Consider the following 17929-nt stretch of genomic DNA (forward strand, 5'->3'; position numbering starts at 1 on the left):
TGGTGTGGTGTGGCGCGCAGTTCCGTGACTGAGCTGTTACTTCTCTGAGTACCATAAATTTGTTGGAGTGCCCGATTCTGTTGTCATTTGGACATTTTTACGTAATACACGTACAGTACCCGAATCACCATGCCCAACTGTTCGCGCCCGATCTGCGCTCCCCAGCCAACTGGCGGCGCCGGTGTGGCCCGTTGCAATCTTCCGCAGCGGCACCTGGGCTCCGTCTCGTGGCCGAAATGCCTTGTCGACCGAACAAACCCGGTCGTCAGCGTGTTGTGTTGGCTTCGCAAAATGCGACCGAAGCAAGGGACACTTTGTCCCGGCGACGCACTTCCAAGAAGACATCAGGTCACGACGCAGGTCCGGAGCTCTGCTCGTCACTGAAGCATCGACCCCTAACACCCTCTTTGCTCAACACCAGTTCTCAATCTGCTCCTTCGGTCCACATCGCACCCTTCCAGCTCAACTCACCCAACTTGCACAGTCAAAATGGCCATTTCTCAGTCCTCGCTTGCTCTTCTGCTTATTGTCGCGGCTGCCTCCAACGGCCTGTCCGATGCCTCTTACCTCCGTAACCTGGGCGGCACCACCATTGCCACCAACGTGAAGACGTACACGGCGTACGGCGACTACGCGTCCGCCATGCTGGCGGCCGTGAACAAGCAGCGCGCCACGGGCGGCCTGAAGCCCCTGTGCCTGAACAAGAAGCTGCACGCCGCCGCGCAGCGCCACTCGGACGACATGGCCGCCAAGGACTACATGGCCCACGACGGCTCGGACGGCTCGACCATGTCGGAGCGCATCACACAGGCCGGATACGACTGGTCCGCTGTGGCCGAGAACGTGGCCGCCGGCCAGATCGACGTGGCCGACGTGATGGTGGCGTGGATCAACTCGCCGGAGCACCTGGAGAACATCATGGGCGACTACACCATGTTCGGCTCTGCGTACGCGTTCAACAAGGCCGGCACGTACCAGCACTACTGGACGCAGGACTTCGGTTCGGGCGACGCGGAGGAGTGCGACAGCGCCACGCCGGCGCAGAAGACGCCTGTGACGCCCGCGCCGACGACCATGGCGCCGGCCACCGAGGCTCCGACGCCGGCCACCGAGGCCCCGACGCCGGCCCCGACGACCGCGGACGAGACTCAGCAGCAGCAAGAGGCGCCTGTGACGCCGGCCCCGACGACCGGCGAGGAGGTACAGGGTGAGTCTGAGACTCCCCAGCAGCAGGAGGCTCCGGTGACGCCCGCTCCGTCGGCCCCTGCCACGGACTGCGAATCCAACTTCTAAGTGGCTTGTCTGTCTCGGTAATGGAGCTAGCGACGTATTCCCTATCCGGGTATATGAAGTAAGTTGTCGGTGATCAACCAAGCTGGTACTAATGCATAGGTGTGAAACCCAAATAGACGCTTTCATGAATTACATGTCCCCAGGATGGCGTATGTCCTTATCGTGGCGACGTGGTGTTTTCCGTGCAGCGAAACATTGAGGTCTCTCCGTTCGAAGGGCATCACAATCGATTTGGTGCGGCACGTACCATATACTTGCAGGTAGGTACATGTATTAATACATTGTTGTGGACGACAACTCGTCGTAATATTCAAGTGAGCTGCTTCGCGCTACATTGCCCCAACAGCCTGTCCACTCAGTGAAGTTATCGTGCCGACAACGTTGTATTTCTGTTAGACCACAGTGCTCTATGCGCGAACGGATGCTGGTTGACGCTCCTGGAGCATGAAGCAAACCCCACAGCGGGTTTACAGTACACCAGCATTGTATTGTAGCGAGTGTGCAATGTATAATAGCGACCAGCTTCACTTATCATCCCGCGATGGTGATCGCGTGCATTGCCATGCAAATTGAAGCAATTCCTCGCGCCAGGAGCATGCTCTCGCCTTGAAGAAAGCTTGCCTCGTCCACCCTCGGGACGGCGCTGCCAGCGCGGCGCTGCAAACCTGGTCCACAGTTCGCAAATTTTCCCGTCGGAAGCACAGCCCGCCCGCTTCAGCCTCCGTACCCGCTCGAACATGCTTTCTGTGCCCCAATACTCGCTCGCGCTCCTGCTGGTCGCCGCCTCGGCCTCCAGCAGTTTCTCCGAGGCAGCTCCTACAGGAGACTACTTTGCCGCCATGCTCGCCCGTGTCAACAAGGAGCGCGCTGCGCACGGAATCTCGGTGCTCTGCACGAACAAGAAGCTGCAGGCCGCTGCTCAGCGCCACTCGAACGACATGGCCAAGAACAACTACATGGCTCACGACGGTGCGGACGGCTCTACGATGTCGCAACGCGTGACCCAGGCCGGCTACGAATGGGAGAGCGTCGCTGAGAATGTCGCCGCCGGGCAGGAGGACGTCGAGTCGGTCATGGACGAGTGGATGCAGTCCGAAGGCCACCGAGAGAACATCTTGTGCGCCGACTACACCATGTTCGGCACGGCGTACGCATACAACAAGGACACCACGTACGGCTACTACTGGACGCAGGACTTCGCCAGCGGCCCGACCGAGACGTGCGAGGGCGGCAACTCGACCACTCCGGCGACTCCCGCCCCGACTAAGCAGGAGACTCCGGCCGTCCCGGCAACGAAGGGGCCTGTGGTTACTCCGGCCCCGGCGACTGTGGCCCCAGTAACACCCGCGCCGACGACGCCGTCCACCGAAGCTCCAGTGACCCCTGCGCCGACCACGCCATCGCCTGTTGCGGAGATCCCTGCCACGAAGGCGCCTGTGGTTACCCCGGCAGCTACGGCCCCAGTCGTGCCTGCCACGGAGGCCCCTGTCGCGACACCTGGTCCTACGGCGCCGACGTCCCAGAAGGACTGCGAGTCGAACTTCTAAGGTCTTGATATTGTTCATAAAGCGAAGGACGCATGGTGGGTATGAATGAGGGAGCGATAGACAGCTACCATGACCAAACCCCCGGTCACTGCACAAATAAAACCCCGAGAAATGGAAGCAGAGCATTAGATTATCGTTTCACTCGAGAGGCTTGAGCACATGGTTCTCGGTGGCGCAAAGCTAACGTTGTTCGCACAGTCTTTGCTGTTCGCACATGGATTGCATTGATTAAAAAGCGCCAGGCTCTTCTAGCGCGACATACAACAACAAGGAATGGTCAAACTCACATCGATCCGCAGGGTCTTTTGGCTGTACGCGAACTGAAGCTGTCCGGACACTTCGTTCGAGTCCAGCTCGACGTTGCTACTTCGCGAAGGACGGTGCGTTTTCCTTCGTGTAGTAACACCGATAGGGGGCACAAGTTTGTGGAGGAACGTGGGGTCATTCGCTACTTCCGCTGATTTCGTCCCACCGAGCAGATCAAAGTTACAGTCTGGAAAATGTTAGGAACACCCGCCGAGGTGGGTGCACTGCGATGACTACATGCACATGTATCGCGAGGAAAGCCTGCCCTCGGTCTCCCGTGGTGCCCTGTAGGTTATACCGGTAGGCTGTAGCCGATGCCTACTATGCACGCAACCTCACCTCACATATCTCGATTCGCCGTCGAGCCCACAAGTACAGTCAACAAGTGCAGTCAACTCGGAAGCTCAACTAGACCCAGTACCATGCTCTTCTTGCGGCCTTCGATTACAAGCCTCCTCGTCGTTGTCGCCGTGACGGAAGCTGCCAACTTGCGGCAAGAGCAACGCAAGTTGCAGACATACACGCAGTCCGACGACTACTTTTCTCTCATGCTCGACCGGGTCAACCAAGCACGAGCTGCTGAAGGCCTACCTGCGCTGTGCACCAACAAGAAGCTCCAAGAGGCAGCCCAACGGCACTCCGACGACCAAGCTGCCAACAACTACATGGACCACACGGGCACCGACGGAAGCAACGTCGAGCAGCGTATCAGCCAAGCCGGCTTCGGCTGGAGTGCTGTGGCCGAGAATGTCGCGGCTGGCCAACCCGATGTAGATTCTGTCATGGATGCGTGGATGGCTTCTCCTGGCCATCGCGATAACATCATGGGCGACTACACCATGTTTGGTACTGCCTACGCCTACAACGCTGACACTACGTATCAGCACTACTGGACGCAGGACTTCGGAACGGGTGAAGCCGAGGAGTGCGATAGTGGTGGTGTTGCCGACAATACCACCCCTACTCAAGGTAAACCCGTGAAAAACAAAAGCGAGCACTACACCAAGCAGAGCAAAATCGACGACAGTTGCTCCGGTTCGCAGGTGAAGGAGACCGAGGCTCCTTGCACGGATACCCCAGTCGTAGTGACCGACCCGCCTGAGATCGGAACGACAACGTACGAGGGTAGCAAAGCTGAGGACAGCTGCTCCGGTTCACACGATAGGGTGACCGAGGCTCCTTGCACGGACGCTCCGGTCATGGTGGCAGATTCGCCTACCGAGACTGTGTACGAGGGCAACAAAGCCGATGACAGTTGCTCTGGTTCGCAGGAGAAGGAGACCGAGGCCCCGTGCACGGATGCCCCTGTCGTAGTGGCTAAAGCTGATGACAGTTGCTCCGGTTCGCTGGAGAAGGAGACCGAGGCCCCGTGCACAGAAGCCCCAGTCGTAGTGGCTAAAGCTGATGACAGTTGCTCCGGTTCGCTGGAGAAGGAGACCGAGGCCCCGTGCACAGAAGCCCCAGTCGTAGTGGCTAAAGCTGATGACAGTTGCTCCGGTTCGCTGGAGAAGGAGACCGAGGCCCCGTGCACGGACGTTCCAGTGGTAAAGGGCACCGAATCACCCGTATCGCAGTACACCAATGCGCCGACCACTGAGTTGCCGGAAGAAACCGCGGTAGTGGTTCCCGAGATTGGAACTCCTGCACCAGAGAAGGCGTACAACCCCGGCGTCCAGCTTCCGGTGACCAACGAGCCCCACCACAACAAGGACGACTGCGCTCCAGGCTGGTAGGCATCAGAAACAGGGGTTTACTACCCACGTGCATTTCTTCTTTTCATACTTTGACAGTAGCTCACGTAAATTGAATGTCCAGTTCTCAGGTTTCGTAGCGTTTTATCTTTCATCGTGATCGATAGATATCGAACAGCGTGTTAAATAGCTTTTGACGAGCAGGCGGGTGTGGGCACTGGTGCTCTGGTGGTATTACACCCTTTGGACTTTGAAGTTGGTTGTGCCAACACAGCAGTGCTCCCAGCAGCGCACGATCAATACCGGACGATAAGAAAACCAACTGGCACAAGTTGCATATGACCAGCGCTAACTAACGATAACTCTCGTGGATCCCCAAAATGCATTCGACAAGTGTGGATTTCTAGCATGCGATCGCGGGCCGCTAGAAGATCCGTGGGAAATACCCGCGTTACGATACTCTAGTCGCTACATCTGGAAGCCACTTTGTGGTCTCGTTCTCGTCGGGGCACCCCACGTACCGGTAGACCAGACAAACGAACGCGAAGGGCGATCCCCATGTGGCTCGTGCCAGTGTCCATACCATGCCGCCACTATACGCGGTGCATCACACGGATGGCAGCGGCGTCAAGCCTCCGCCGTATTGAAGCCACTCCTCAATTGACCACCGTCCGCAACAACCTCAGCCACCACCATGACAATCACGCAGACTTCGCTTGCTCTCCTGTTCATTGCCACCGCTGCTTCCAATGGTCTCACCGACGCCGCCAACTTGCGTCAAGCACAGCGCAACCTCGCAGCGACCTACAGACAGCCGAGCGAATACCTGCCTGCCATGGTGGCCCGTGTCAACAAGGAGCGAGCTGCGGCAGGACTTCCTCCGGTCTGTGCCAACTACAAGCTGCAGTCTTCGTCCCAGCGTCACTCGGACGACATGGCCGACCACGACTACATGGCTCACGCTGGAACGGACGGCTCCACTATGGAGAAGCGAATCACGGACTCCGGGTACGCTTGGAGCTCCGCCGGCGAGAACGTTGCCGCTGGCCAAGTAGACGTCGATTCCGTCATGGACGCCTGGATGGCGTCGCCGGAGCACCGCGCCAACATCTTGGGCGACTACAACATGCTGGGCGCCTCGTACGCTTACAACGGGCGCGGCACTTACCAGCACTACTGGACACAGGACTTCGGCAAGAGCAACCGCGAGTCGTGTAACAACCCAGGCGCTAGTTCGAGCCCGAACACTCCTGCTCGTAACCCAGGCGCTAGCGTGAGTCCGAGCACCCCTGGTCGTGCTCCTCAAAGCAGCGGTGGTGTGCCCAACAACCAGAACACCAACAAGCAGGAACAAGTGCAGAGCGTAGCTGAATCCGCGGTGCAGCAGACCGAAATGCGTGTCCCCCAGGCGCAAAAGGCGAACACGCTGAGTGCGCAGGAACTGGCAGCCGATCTGGGTGTCGCCGTCTCTCCGGTACCCAAGACCGATGTGTACGTCGGGGCAGCGAAGGCTCCGTCCCCCGCGGGCGAACGTTCAATTGAGGAGGCTCCAGTCCAGGCCGAGGACTGCAATCCCAAGTTTTAAGGCGGCAGGAGCAATGCTGCGCACACCCAACGTATAATATACAAGTCGTTCAATAAATGATCGCTCCGAAGAACTTACGCTTTTGCTTCCACATCTACGACATCGATGCATGCACGTCATCGATGCAATGAAGAAGGCGTCTCTATTAGCTCTGCTACAAGTCGTGAAAGGCGCAACGGTCTACGACGTTCGTTTCGGACGGCTCATGACGACTTTCCAAGTACTTCGCTCTTGGAGCACGCACTTCTGGGAAGGACTATTCTCCGATCCGCCGGCATTGAAGCAGACCCGTTCCCGCTTCATCCATGCCGACTGCCGCCCAATCCTCCCTCGCCGTGGTTGTCGTGGTGGTGGCTGTCGCTACATCCTCGATCAGACCCGACATGGGCGGCAGCTTTCGCCTTCGCAATGTCCCGCGAATCCTCCAGAAACCATCACAAATAAACGACGTCTACAGCGCGTTGCTGGCCCGAGTCAACCAAGAGCGCGCGGCGCATGGACTCCCTGCGCTGTGTGCGAGCGGCAAGCTGCAAAAAGCCGCCCAGCGACAGACGAAGGACATGGCCGCCAACGATTTCCTTCACCACGTTGGGTCGGACGGGTCGACGGTGCCGAGTCGCATCACGGACGCCGGGTACAAGTGGAAGACGATCGCTGAGAACGTTGCGGGCGGCCAAGCCGACGCGGACGCCGTGGTGGACACGTGGATGAACTCGACCGGCCACCGCATGAACATCCTGGGCGACTACACGCATTTCGGTGCGGGATACACTTATAACCTCGACGGGATGTACACGCACTACTGGGCCCAGGAGTTTGCCACCAGCATCAGTGATAGTTGTGACGCATTATAAACGTCCAGATTTGATATTCATTCGCAAATAAGCTTATTTCAAACAATTTTGGTGAATACAACTTTCCTTATACATGTAGTAATAATGTGAATCGTTGTAGAAGTGTTTTGTCGTCGCTCCTGTTGCTCTGCTACCTACATCTGAATAAGGAATAGTCACAGCGCTTCTTGCCAGAATTTTAACGGCACCTTGCGCACATACATATATGCATGAGCCTAGACTGTTATCTTACGCTGTATCGGCAGGATGACAAACAATAGCTAACTAATCCATTGAACTGCTCGATGAAATATCTTTTGGTAAATTCCTCGACTCGTTTTCGACTTGGCACATTCATATTCCACTGCAAAATCAATCTGTCGAATATGTGGTTAGCGCTGCACTCCAGCCCACTTGTCCATGATGTACTCGCCAAAGCATCCGTCGATCTTGCGCACAGTGCCATCCAGCAGATTGTTGAACGGCTTGCTGTCGCTCGCACTGCGAGCATCACCGCCAATGCGCAGATCCTTCACGTCGCCCACCGACGGGATCACAGCGTCGAAGTCCGGGTAGTAGAAGAACACGAGCGAGTACCGCTCGCGCTTGTCTGCCACCACGCGGTGCACAGGGGACAAGCACTTGCCCGCCGTAACCAGCGACAGGTAGTCTCCGGCGTTCGCTACGAGCGTACCGGATACGTAGGGCACGTCCACCCACTTCTCGTCGTGGAACACCTGCAGCCCTCCCACGGGGTCTTGCATGATGAGCGTGAGGAAGCCCCAGTCCGTGTGCGGACTCGAGCCGATGAACTCCTGGAAGTTCTCGGGCAAGTTACCTTTGCCGCCCGTCAAGCCGGCGTACCGTTCGTACGGGAAGTAGTGGAACATGCGCATGAGCGAGATCGTCTCTCCTTCGTGGCAATAGTCGTCGAAGTACTTGGCATCCCCGTACAAACTCTTGGACAGGTTGCACGCCACTGCACGCGAGGCCGCCGTCATCTTCTGGAAGAACTCGTTGAGCACCAGCCGATTGCTCACGGGCCAGTCCTCCGCCTTGGGCCAGACGTTGGGGCCTTGCAGTCCATTAGCGAAAGCCTCCGTCTTCCCCTCCGGCCACTCGTAGCCGTACGAAAAGGCTTCCTTGACCTCGACGCGCTCGGCGCTGCCGCTCTCCTTGCCCACGCCGATGTATCCGCGCGTGAAGCCCTTGTCCTGCACCACAGGGATGGCGGCCTTGGTCTCGTCGGGCAGCGCGCAGAATGACTCGGCGCTCTGCATCATCTGCTTTGACAGCGCATCCGAGATGCCGTGGCCCGTGAGGTAGCAGCACCCGAAGCGCGCGAAGGCGTCGGCCAGCTTCTCGCCCTGGCTCGGGTCGTCCAGCGAGATGATGGGGATCTCCGCGTTGGCCATGACGAAGCGTTGCCAGCCCCTCGTTCAGTTGGCTAGTGGCCCCTCTCGAAATCGCTTGATTCGCGATGTTCAACGAGCTGCGGTGATCACTGTCGCGCCTCTGGTGCAGGCTCGTTCCTTGCACGTACGTCACGTCGACACGGTCGCAGTCCACCGCTTCTTGACGCTACGACCGACACGTCTGTCACCATCCCGTCCGAGCGACCCCTACACTTCGCCTTTGGCGCTGCACCGAACTCGACGGGCTCTGGTAACAGGGACAACTATAATACCGTTCTCGTTATGGCGTCGAGCGACGAGGAGTCGATCCCGCAAATGGAAGAGGGCGAGTACTCGGAGACCACGACGCCTGTGCCGGTGGCGACGACGAACGATCAGGCGGGCGACGCCCACTTCAGCGGCGAGATCGGCGTCAAAGGCGAGCTCTACCTCAGCGTCGACAAGGACGAGTACCGAGCGGGAGACCTGGTCACTGGCCGCATCACTGTCCTCGTGAGCGAGCCGCTGCAATGTGGAGGTGCGTTGTGTAGTAGCGTGGCGTGGCGTTGTTGTGTGGAGGTGTTGACGATGGTATATCGTGATGTTGACGTTGATGCTGCTGCAGCGCTGGTGTGCACCATTGTCGGCGAGGAGATCGCTCAGTGGAGAAACGGCGGCGACCACCACTCGCGATGCCATCAGATCCTCCGTCAAGAGGTAAGCAGCAGCTCTAGCTCTGCCGTAGCTTGTTGTGGGCTAATTGTGCAAGCATGCTGTCGAAGGTGGTGCACAAGGACTTGCCGAATCCGTACGATATCGGCGAGTATATCTACCCTCTCACTTACACGCTGCCGGCCGACTTACCCGGCGTACTGAACGTGCAGCCACTGGATGGAGACGTGTCTGCACTGCACGCTACCATCAAGTACACTGTCACCGCGACGATCAAGGTGCAGGGGCGCTTTGTTTCGGACCTTGAGGCCAGCACGGACGTCGTGGTGCGTTCTAGTGCTCAGCCAGTCGAATTTCACTCGGTCGAGCGCACTGTGTCCAAGGTGCTGCGGTGGTTTGGATGCTTAAGTCGAGGGACGTCTCACCTCGCGATGTCGATGCCACGAGATGTTTTTACTTTGGGCGAGAGTCCCATCGTCGAGTGCTTCGTGAACAACCACACGGCGTCCGTCGGCGTGGAGCAGGTCAGGGTCCAGCTTATCCAGAAGGTGACAATGCGTCACCCCGATGGACAAGAAGATGCCTGTACACGGCCAGTAGCAGAAGCCAAGTGTCCAGGACCAAAACACGGTGATATGCTCGAGTGCCCAGTGCAGCTCAACCTAGATGACCAAGTCCATTTCCCATCGACGACAGGAAGCTTCCTGAGCTGCTCCTATACGATCGCTCTCGTCTGTGAATACTCTATGCTGATCGACGCCGTCAGAATTGAGCTACCTGTAACAATCCTGCCACCAGCTCGGACATCAAGCGTTGGATCAACGCTAACAGATTTGGCAGCCTCGATGATGTCGACCGCATCTGAGGCCCGCGGGCCGCTCACGATGCTTGGATGAGGCGAAGTTGCCACGAAACACACACCAACTGTCCTCGTTAGACAACCAGCACAAGGGACCAGTATAATGCGAAACGATATCTATTCGGCACACCAGCGATGCCTCATCGACGCCCGAGTATCAAACAATATCACGAGATCTCGTGTGCGTCTTCAACACGCTGTCCACGAAGCAGCTTTTCTTGCAACTTGCAACTCACGACGTGCTTCATACGGGGGCCATTTAAATGGACGAGTCCTGCAGTTTACGCGACAGCTGAGCAATTTCGCTGTTGATCTTGCCGGCACTGCCCTCGATCCACTGCAGGGAGTTGTGGTGCACGTTGAGCACCTTCATGATCTGCACCATCGGGTTGTTCTCGTCTGCAACGTCGTCCTGGGCCTTGTTGAGCTTCTCAACCGTTTCCTTCAGCGTCGTCGTCATCGAGTTCAACTGGTCGTCGATATCCACGGATAGCTGCAGAGTCTGCTCGCGCTCAATATCAGCGGCGACGGGCATTTGGTCCTGAGACTCGTACATTTTGTCTACACTCTTCTCCAATTGCTGAACACACCCATAATAATTAGTTAAACTGCGTGTCCGATATTTACCATCACGATACATCACAAACCACGCACCTCAAGTGTTGACTTCAGCTCCATTTGATACGCAAAAATCGTGTCCAGGTTCGTGTCCAGCTCGTTCTGAGCCACCTGGATGCGCCGGACATCGCCGGCAATGTCACCAAGCTTCCTCTGGCTGTCCATGAGGTCGCTGTCCCACTTGCTCACTGCGAGTTATCCACGAAGAAACACATCAGTACGTGCTACAAGCGTGCCGATACCATTCCGATTGAGACAAGAGCCGTACCTTTAACGGCTTCTGTAGTAAACGTGTCGGCATTACGCTCAAGCTGCTCGCTCCACGCATTAATAATATCCTGCAATTCCACACAAAGAATAGTGAAAAAGTCAGCACCTTCGGCAACAAATTCCCCACCAACTACTCCAATCTCACCTCGATCGTTCGGCCCATGTACTCAGCCGGGGGCTTGTCCGTCTCCGTCGGCGCTGCTGTGATGGCTGTGGTGGTCGCAGTCGACGTGGCTGCCGCAGTCGAAGCTGCGGTGGACGTTCCGAACCCGAACGAGGGCGCCGTCGTCGCCGTCTCCGTCTTGCTCTCCGCAGCCGTCGAAGTCGCCGCGGGCTTCGCGCCTCCGAAGCTGAATCCGCCCGTCGAGGCGGTCGTCGACGTGCTCGTGGCAGCAGTACCAGCTCCCGTAGCCGCTCCAGCTCCCGTCGCCCCGAACGAGAAGCCGGAGGTCGCCGGCTTGGCCTCTGTGGGCTTGGCCGCGTCCGTGGCCGCTCCACTGGTCGCTCCGAAGCTGAATCCGCTCGTCGCGGGGGCCGCCGAAGTCGTCGTCGTCTTGGCCTCTGCAGCAGTAGAAGCAGCAGCAGCAGCAGCAGTAGACGGAGGAGCTCCGAAGCTAAAGCCCGACGCAGCAGGCGCAGGCGTCGGCTTGGCCTCCGCCGCTGTGGACGTGGCGCCGAAGCTAAAGCCCGAGCTGGCGGCGGGCTTGGCCTCCGCGGCGGGCTTGGCGCCGAAGGAGAAGCCAGCGGATGCCGGCGCGGCGCTGCTCTTGGCCTCTGCGGGGGCTGAAGCCGTCGCGCCGAAGCTGAAGCCGCTGCTGCTGGGAGCGGCGCTCGTGCTCGTGCTCTTGGCGCCGAAGCTGAAGCCGCCGCTCGGCGCTGGGGGCGCCGCCGTGGAGCCGAAGCTGAAGCCACCGCTGGGAGCCGCAGCCGACGTGGCCGTGGCCGCCGGCGCCGCGGCGCTGCTGCTGGCGCCGAACGAGAAGCCGCCGGAGCTGCTGCCGGTCTGGCCGAAGCTGAAGGACATGGCTGGAGTGCGGCGGTGGATGGAACTTGGGGGATGGCTCAATTCCTACGATGCGGCATGTGCATGCGATTGGATGGGTTGGTTGATGTGGTGTAAACGTGGTGTGCAGCCGCCGAAAATTTTTATTTTTCTCAACTCGACACTTCATTCCTTATTCCGCACGCCAGCGTGGGTCGGATTCGAAGGATGAACGGGAACATGCCGATGGACGTGAACGGCAGTGCGTTGCGGCTTGGGTTTAATTGATGCGTGGGTGGTTGAGATGAGGCTGGACTGACGCCGGGTGGCGGATCGCAGTGGGGATGATGGACTACGGCATGGGCGCCATGCCCATGATGCCCGGCGCGGACCCGACGGGCGGCTTCATGGACCAGCTACAGGACGACAACAAGGCGCTGGTGGGGCTGGACGCCGCCAGCTTCGACATGGACCTGAGCGCCAAGACGCAGAACCGCAACCGAGGCAACTACCGCTGCAGCAAGGTGCGAAGCAGGAAGATATGGCTGGAGAGAGGGGTGGGTGGAGCTGATCGAGCTGGTTGTGTTGCTGTGCTCACAGTGCGGCGAGCCCAAGAAGGGCCATGTGTGTCCGCTGGTGCCGTCCAACTACAAGTGTAATCGCTGCGGCCTCTCCAAGAAGTCCTGTACCTGCAGCGGTGAGGGGTCTGGATTGAATGAAGCGCCCTGGAATTTGGTTGTGGTGGGTGCTGACGGTGGTGCGTTGGTTTGGGTTCTGCAGCGCCGACGATGCGTACTATTGGCGTGCAGGTGGAGATGGACGAGGATATGACTACTCGGGTACTGGACCTCAGCGTGCAGGTGCGTCGATCAATTATTATAGGAATTTGGCTCCTGGAGCTGGGGTTTTGACTGGTGCTGTTATCGTGACGTTGGTATGCTCCAGGGTGTCGTCGAGTTCCACAAAACAGTCGTGGGCTACAGCACTCCCCCGACCAGCTCGTGATTAGAGACTGCGCAGTAGCCGTCGTGTCCTGATGCAACAGCGTGGCTCCATTTTGCTCTCAGTCCTAGGTTCCGATCGTTTTTTTGGGCTCCAGTCACGTCAGGCGGCCGCATAGTATGTTCGTTTCATGCTCGCTTTCTGTCTATATCATGTATTTTACGTCGTGTGTTTTACCTCGCGCGGTTCCTCTATTACTTTCTAGTACGGCTATGTGGATCTACGCGTTGGCGAGCTGGAGGATGTTACTGGGGATCTGATACCCGCGGAGCTGCACGGCAGTCACCTTGGCTCGCAGCGGGTTCGACTTGGTCACCTCGTTCAGATACAGCAGCGTGATGCCTCCGTGCAGCTCGATTGCTCGCACCAGCACTGTCTTGAACAGCACAGTCAGCCGCGCCAGCACACTGTTCATCATGAGCGCGAACGGCATGAAGTACGTCATGGCGAACTGCACCATTAATGCTGCGCACACCACCACCACCACCCTCAGCACACACATCCACCCACTATTGAAGCAACCACATCATGCTCTGCACCTTTGTAGGCCTTCTGAGCTGCTCGAATCGCCTCCGCGGCTGCCTTCGCAAGCGTCACCAGCTTGCGAAGCACGGCATCGGTGCCGACCTTGAGGTCGGAGGCCAGCAGCTTCCAGGAGATGTGGTGCGCACCCGGCTCGAGCTGCAGCTGCCTCAGCACGGCCGCAGCCTCCGCGAAGGCGCCGGTCAGCGCCTCCACCTTGAAATCGCGCAGACAGCGCTTGACCTGCTGCAGGTTCTGGAAGAAGAAGGCGCGGCGATGCTGGCTGTGGTTCTTGTACATGCTGCGCTGGAACAGCGCCATCTCCTGGCTGAGCAGGCGCGCCAGCTCGTCCGTCGCCTGCGCGTCGCGTAGCAGCGTCTGATGCAGCTCCACCTCCATTGCCGCCGCCGACATGATGGAGACCAATAACTCTGTTCCATAAAAAGATTTGCATTTCCTTTTGGATAGCCCAAAATTTGGGCAACAACAGAAATTTAATTTCTGTTGTCATTTTTTTTACCATATCAAAAAGAAATACCTATTTCATATAAATAGGTACTTATTATGCTTTGCAATGCGTTTGTCGTTTTCACCTAGTGTTTTGCCCGAGTTATAATATCTGGTGCCCGATATAAAAACAGATGGCCATTAAATCCTCCAAGTTATAATCGCCAGCCTCGATATCGATCTCGATTTACGCTATCTGTGGTCGAATTGCCGATCAAAAAACGAAATTCGGGCCGATTTAATTTAAATCGCGATGTCTGTGTACGGATGATAATGCCGCGCTTTATATATATAAAATATGCAATTGGACACTTACATCTGGACACTTGACGAGTGGTCGGCAGATCGCGGTGCTGATCTGTCGAAGCACCGCAGTTTCCGAAAACTTTCACGTTGCACAAGTGCAGCATGTACTCTCTCGACTACCGTTGGCGAGCCGTTTTTCTTATGCATGTGTATGGAATATGTATGCAGTATGTTAGTGATATATTTGGGCCTAACGTGCGAACACTGCAACGTCGGTACAAGTTGTTTTTGACCGATGGTGTGGTTGATGAAGGAGATCGAACTAACCGCTCGTCGCGTTGGCCGAACGACGTGGCAACCCGTGTTCGAAAGTACGTGAAAGCCCACCCTACATTTTATTTAGAGGAGCTACAGCAGTTCATACGAAACGTTTTTCCTAAAATAAAATCGTAGCGTAGCATCAACATGTGGTCTTACATGGCGGGGAGCTGCTCGCGCCACAGACAAGCGGAAAGCCCAGCGATACAGGAGCCACTAGTGCACTCACAGACGAAGCTAACGAGCCGTTAAACACGTCCAACAGAGCCGTATCGGAGTAGCAGTGGCCGGCGACGTTACCTCGGTGTCCTGAGAACCAACGATGCGCCCGTTATATTTAGTAGGAAGAGGTGGTGCGACTTACCTACACCTGGAGGTCGATTTACTACCATGTCACATGTTTATGTCTTCGAATTATTTTATCTCAGAGATCGATCTAAGCCCTAAATCCGAGCGACAAAATATCTGCAAACCACAATAGTATTTCTGTTCGATAAAAAATGACATCGGAAAATTTGGGCTTTCTAAAAATGAAGTGCACATCTATTTTTTTGTTGCATGTAGTGTGTTCAAGTTGTAGACCCCAGCCGCCTTACAGGATCCCACCGACCACTGCACCGCGTCTGCAATCCATCCACGCGGTGGAACACGTTCTTTTGCTTTGGCAAGACACTGGCAACACGAAGCATCAGCAACTGTACATGTTCTTGGTTAGTATCGTGCCGATGCTAAGCTAACACCGCCACAAGACCGTCGCAGCTTTCAATCTCGCTGGTGGCAAACTCCTGGGCCCAGTAGTGCATGTACATCCCGTCGGGGTTATAAGTGTATCCCGCACCGAAATGCGTGTAGTCGCCCAGGATGTTCATGCGGTGGCCGGTCGAGTTCATCCAAGTGTCCACCACGGCGTCCGCGTCCGCTTGGCCGCCCGCAACGTTCTCAGCGATCGTCTTCCACTTGTATCCGGCGTCCGTGATGCGACTCGGCACCGTCGACCCGTCCGACCCAACGTGGTGAAGGAAATCGTTGGCGGCCATGTCCTTCGTCTGTCGCTGGGCGGCTTTTTGCAGCTTGCTGCTCGCACACAGCGCAGGGAGTCCATGCGCCGCGCGCTCTTGGTTTACTCGGGCCAGCAACGCGCTGTAGACGTCGTTTATTTGTGATGGTTTCTGGAGGATTCGCGGGACATTGCGAAGGCGAAAACTGCCGCCCATGTCGGGTCTGATCGAGGATGTAGCGACAGCCACCACCACGACAACCACGGCGAGGGAGGATTGGGCGGCAGTCGGCATGGATGAAGCGGGAACGGGTCTGCTTCAATGCCGGCGGATCGGAGAATAGTCCTTCCCAGAAGTGCGTGCTCCAAGAGCGAAGTACTTGGAAAGTCGTCATGAGCTGTCCGAAACGAACGCCGTAGACCGTTGCGCCTTTCACGACTTGTAGCAGAGCTAATAGAGACGCCTTCTTCATTGCATCGATGACGTGCATGCATCGATGTCGTAGATGTGGAAGCAAAAGCGTAAGTTCTTCGGAGCGATCATTTATTGAACGACTTGTATATTATACGTTGGGTGTGCGCAGCATTGCTCCTGCCGCCTTAAAACTTGGGATTGCAGTCCTCGGCCTGGACTGGAGCCTCCTCAATTGAACGTTCGCCCGCGGGGGACGGAGCCTTCGCTGCCCCGACGTACACATCGGTCTTGGGTACCGGAGAGACGGCGACACCCAGATCGACTGCCAGTTCCTGCGCACTCAGCGTGTTCACCTTTTGCGCCTGGGGGACACGCATTTCGGTCTGCTGCACCGCGGATTCAGCTACGCTCTGCACTTGTTCCTGCTTGTTGGTGTTCTGGTTGTTGGGCACACCACCGCTGCTTTGAGGAGCACGACCAGGGGTGCTCGGACTCACGCTAGCGCCTGGGTTACGAGCAGGAGTGTCTGGGCTCGAGCTGGTGCCCGGGTTGTTGCACGACTCGCGGTTGCTCTTGCTGAAGTCCTGTGTCCAGTAGTGCTGGTATGTTCCGCGCCCGTTGTAAGCGTACGAGGCGCCCAGCATGTTGTAGTCGCCCAAGATATTGGCGCGGTGCTCCGGCGACGCCATCCAGGCGTCCATGACGGAATCGACGTCTACTTGGCCAGCGGCAACGTTCTCGCCGGCGGAGCTCCAAGCGTACCCGGAGTCCGTGATTCGCTTCTCCATAGTGGAGCCGTCCGTTCCAGCGTGAGCCATGTAGTCGTGGTCGGCCATGTCGTCCGAGTGACGCTGGGACGAAGACTGCAGCTTGTAGTTGGCACAGACCGGAGGAAGTCCTGCCGCAGCTCGCTCCTTGTTGACACGGGCCACCATGGCAGGCAGGTATTCGCTCGGCTGTCTGTAGGTCGCTGCGAGGTTGCGCTGTGCTTGACGCAAGTTGGCGGCGTCGGTGAGACCATTGGAAGCAGCGGTGGCAATGAACAGGAGAGCAAGCGAAGTCTGCGTGATTGTCATGGTGGTGGCTGAGGTTGTTGCGGACGGTGGTCAATTGAGGAGTGGCTTCAATACGGCGGAGGCTTGACGCCGCTGCCATCCGTGTGATGCACCGCGTATAGTGGCGGCATGGTATGGACACTGGCACGAGCCACATGGGGATCGCCCTTCGCGTTCGTTTGTCTGGTCTACCGGTACGTGGGGTGCCCCGACGAGAACGAGACCACAAAGTGGCTTCCAGATGTAGCGACTAGAGTATCGTAACGCGAGTATCTCCCACGGATCTTCTAGCGGCCCGCGATCACATGCTAGAAATCCCCACTTGTCGAAGGCATTTTGGGGATCCACGAGAGTTATCGTTAGTTAGCGCTGGTCATATGCAACTTGTGCCAGTTGGCTTTCTTATCGTCCGGTATTGATCGTGCGGTGCTGGAAGCGCTGCTGTGTTGGCACAACCAAGATCAATCGCGTGAAGCCACCAGAAGGGACTTCTGCTTACACCTTTTGCTCATTCAAAACCATACATAACGCGATGTTGTTCGATTCCTAAGGCGAAGCGCTAGTTACTAAAGAAAAAAGTAAATGCACGTGGAGCACTTTTCGATGCCTACTAAGCTTAGCAGTCCGCAGTCCTTGTCACGACAGAACTCGTTAGCCTGGACAGCTAAGAATCGAAGCGCCTGCGCCGGAGAATGGGGATATCGGAAGGGTTCACTGTCGCGGCTGGGGTTTCTTCAGGCAGTTCGGTGGCAGGAGCATTGGTTGGTTCGACGACTGGTGTATCCGTGCCAGGAGCCTCGGTCTCGTTCTCCTGGTT

The 17929-nt window shown here is 57.2% G+C and overlaps 7 protein-coding genes across 7 annotated transcripts; 3 read left to right on the forward strand and 4 right to left on the reverse strand.

Annotated features, from left to right (window-relative positions):
- Positions 1-642: 642 nt before the first annotated feature.
- On the forward strand, positions 643-4879 carry IUM83_04033 (SCP-like extracellular protein; the record flags this gene model as incomplete). Its single annotated transcript, XM_067928073.1, has 3 exons — positions 643-1207; positions 4116-4189; positions 4418-4879. 3 exons carry the CDS (start codon positions 643-645, stop codon positions 4877-4879), a joined length of 1101 nt encoding a protein of 366 aa, XP_067793764.1.
- Positions 4880-7647: 2768 nt separating this feature from the next.
- On the reverse strand, positions 7648-8670 carry IUM83_04034 (2og-fe oxygenase; the record flags this gene model as incomplete). Its single annotated transcript, XM_067928074.1, has 2 exons — positions 7648-7865; positions 7950-8670. The coding sequence occupies 2 exons, from the start codon at positions 8668-8670 to the stop codon at positions 7648-7650; spliced, it is 939 nt and encodes a 312-aa protein (XP_067793865.1).
- Positions 8671-8952: 282 nt separating this feature from the next.
- Positions 8953-10104, forward strand: IUM83_04035 (Arrestin domain-containing protein A; the record flags this gene model as incomplete). The annotated part of the gene is made up of 4 exons (XM_067928075.1): positions 8953-9187; positions 9275-9366; positions 9432-9951; positions 10088-10104. The coding sequence occupies 4 exons, from the start codon at positions 8953-8955 to the stop codon at positions 10102-10104; spliced, it is 864 nt and encodes a 287-aa protein (XP_067793923.1).
- A 335-nt stretch (positions 10105-10439) lies between these two features.
- Positions 10440-12092, reverse strand: IUM83_04036 (putative nuclear pore glycoprotein; the record flags this gene model as incomplete). The annotated part of the gene is made up of 4 exons (XM_067928076.1): positions 10440-10760; positions 10835-10986; positions 11067-11136; positions 11214-12092. 4 exons carry the CDS (start codon positions 12090-12092, stop codon positions 10440-10442), a joined length of 1422 nt encoding a protein of 473 aa, XP_067793763.1.
- A 186-nt stretch (positions 12093-12278) lies between these two features.
- IUM83_04037 (ras-specific guanine nucleotide-releasing factor) lies at positions 12279-13055 on the forward strand (the record flags this gene model as incomplete). The annotated part of the gene is made up of 5 exons (XM_067928077.1): positions 12279-12312; positions 12390-12574; positions 12651-12747; positions 12831-12910; positions 12996-13055. 5 exons carry the CDS (start codon positions 12279-12281, stop codon positions 13053-13055), a joined length of 456 nt encoding a protein of 151 aa, XP_067793864.1.
- A 217-nt stretch (positions 13056-13272) lies between these two features.
- Positions 13273-13988, reverse strand: IUM83_04038 (uncharacterized protein; the record flags this gene model as incomplete). The annotated part of the gene is made up of 2 exons (XM_067928078.1): positions 13273-13517; positions 13592-13988. 2 exons carry the CDS (start codon positions 13986-13988, stop codon positions 13273-13275), a joined length of 642 nt encoding a protein of 213 aa, XP_067793869.1.
- A 2254-nt stretch (positions 13989-16242) lies between these two features.
- Positions 16243-16701, reverse strand: IUM83_04039 (SCP-like extracellular protein; the record flags this gene model as incomplete). The annotated part of the gene is made up of 1 exon (XM_067928079.1): positions 16243-16701. The coding sequence occupies one exon, from the start codon at positions 16699-16701 to the stop codon at positions 16243-16245; it is 459 nt and encodes a 152-aa protein (XP_067793868.1).
- Between the last annotated feature and the right edge of the window lie 1228 nt (positions 16702-17929).

Source organism: Phytophthora cinnamomi, assembly GCF_018691715.1.
Source record: "Phytophthora cinnamomi strain GKB4 chromosome Unknown Contig27, whole genome shotgun sequence".
Lineage (NCBI taxonomy): Eukaryota > Oomycota > Peronosporomycetes > Peronosporales > Peronosporaceae > Phytophthora > Phytophthora cinnamomi.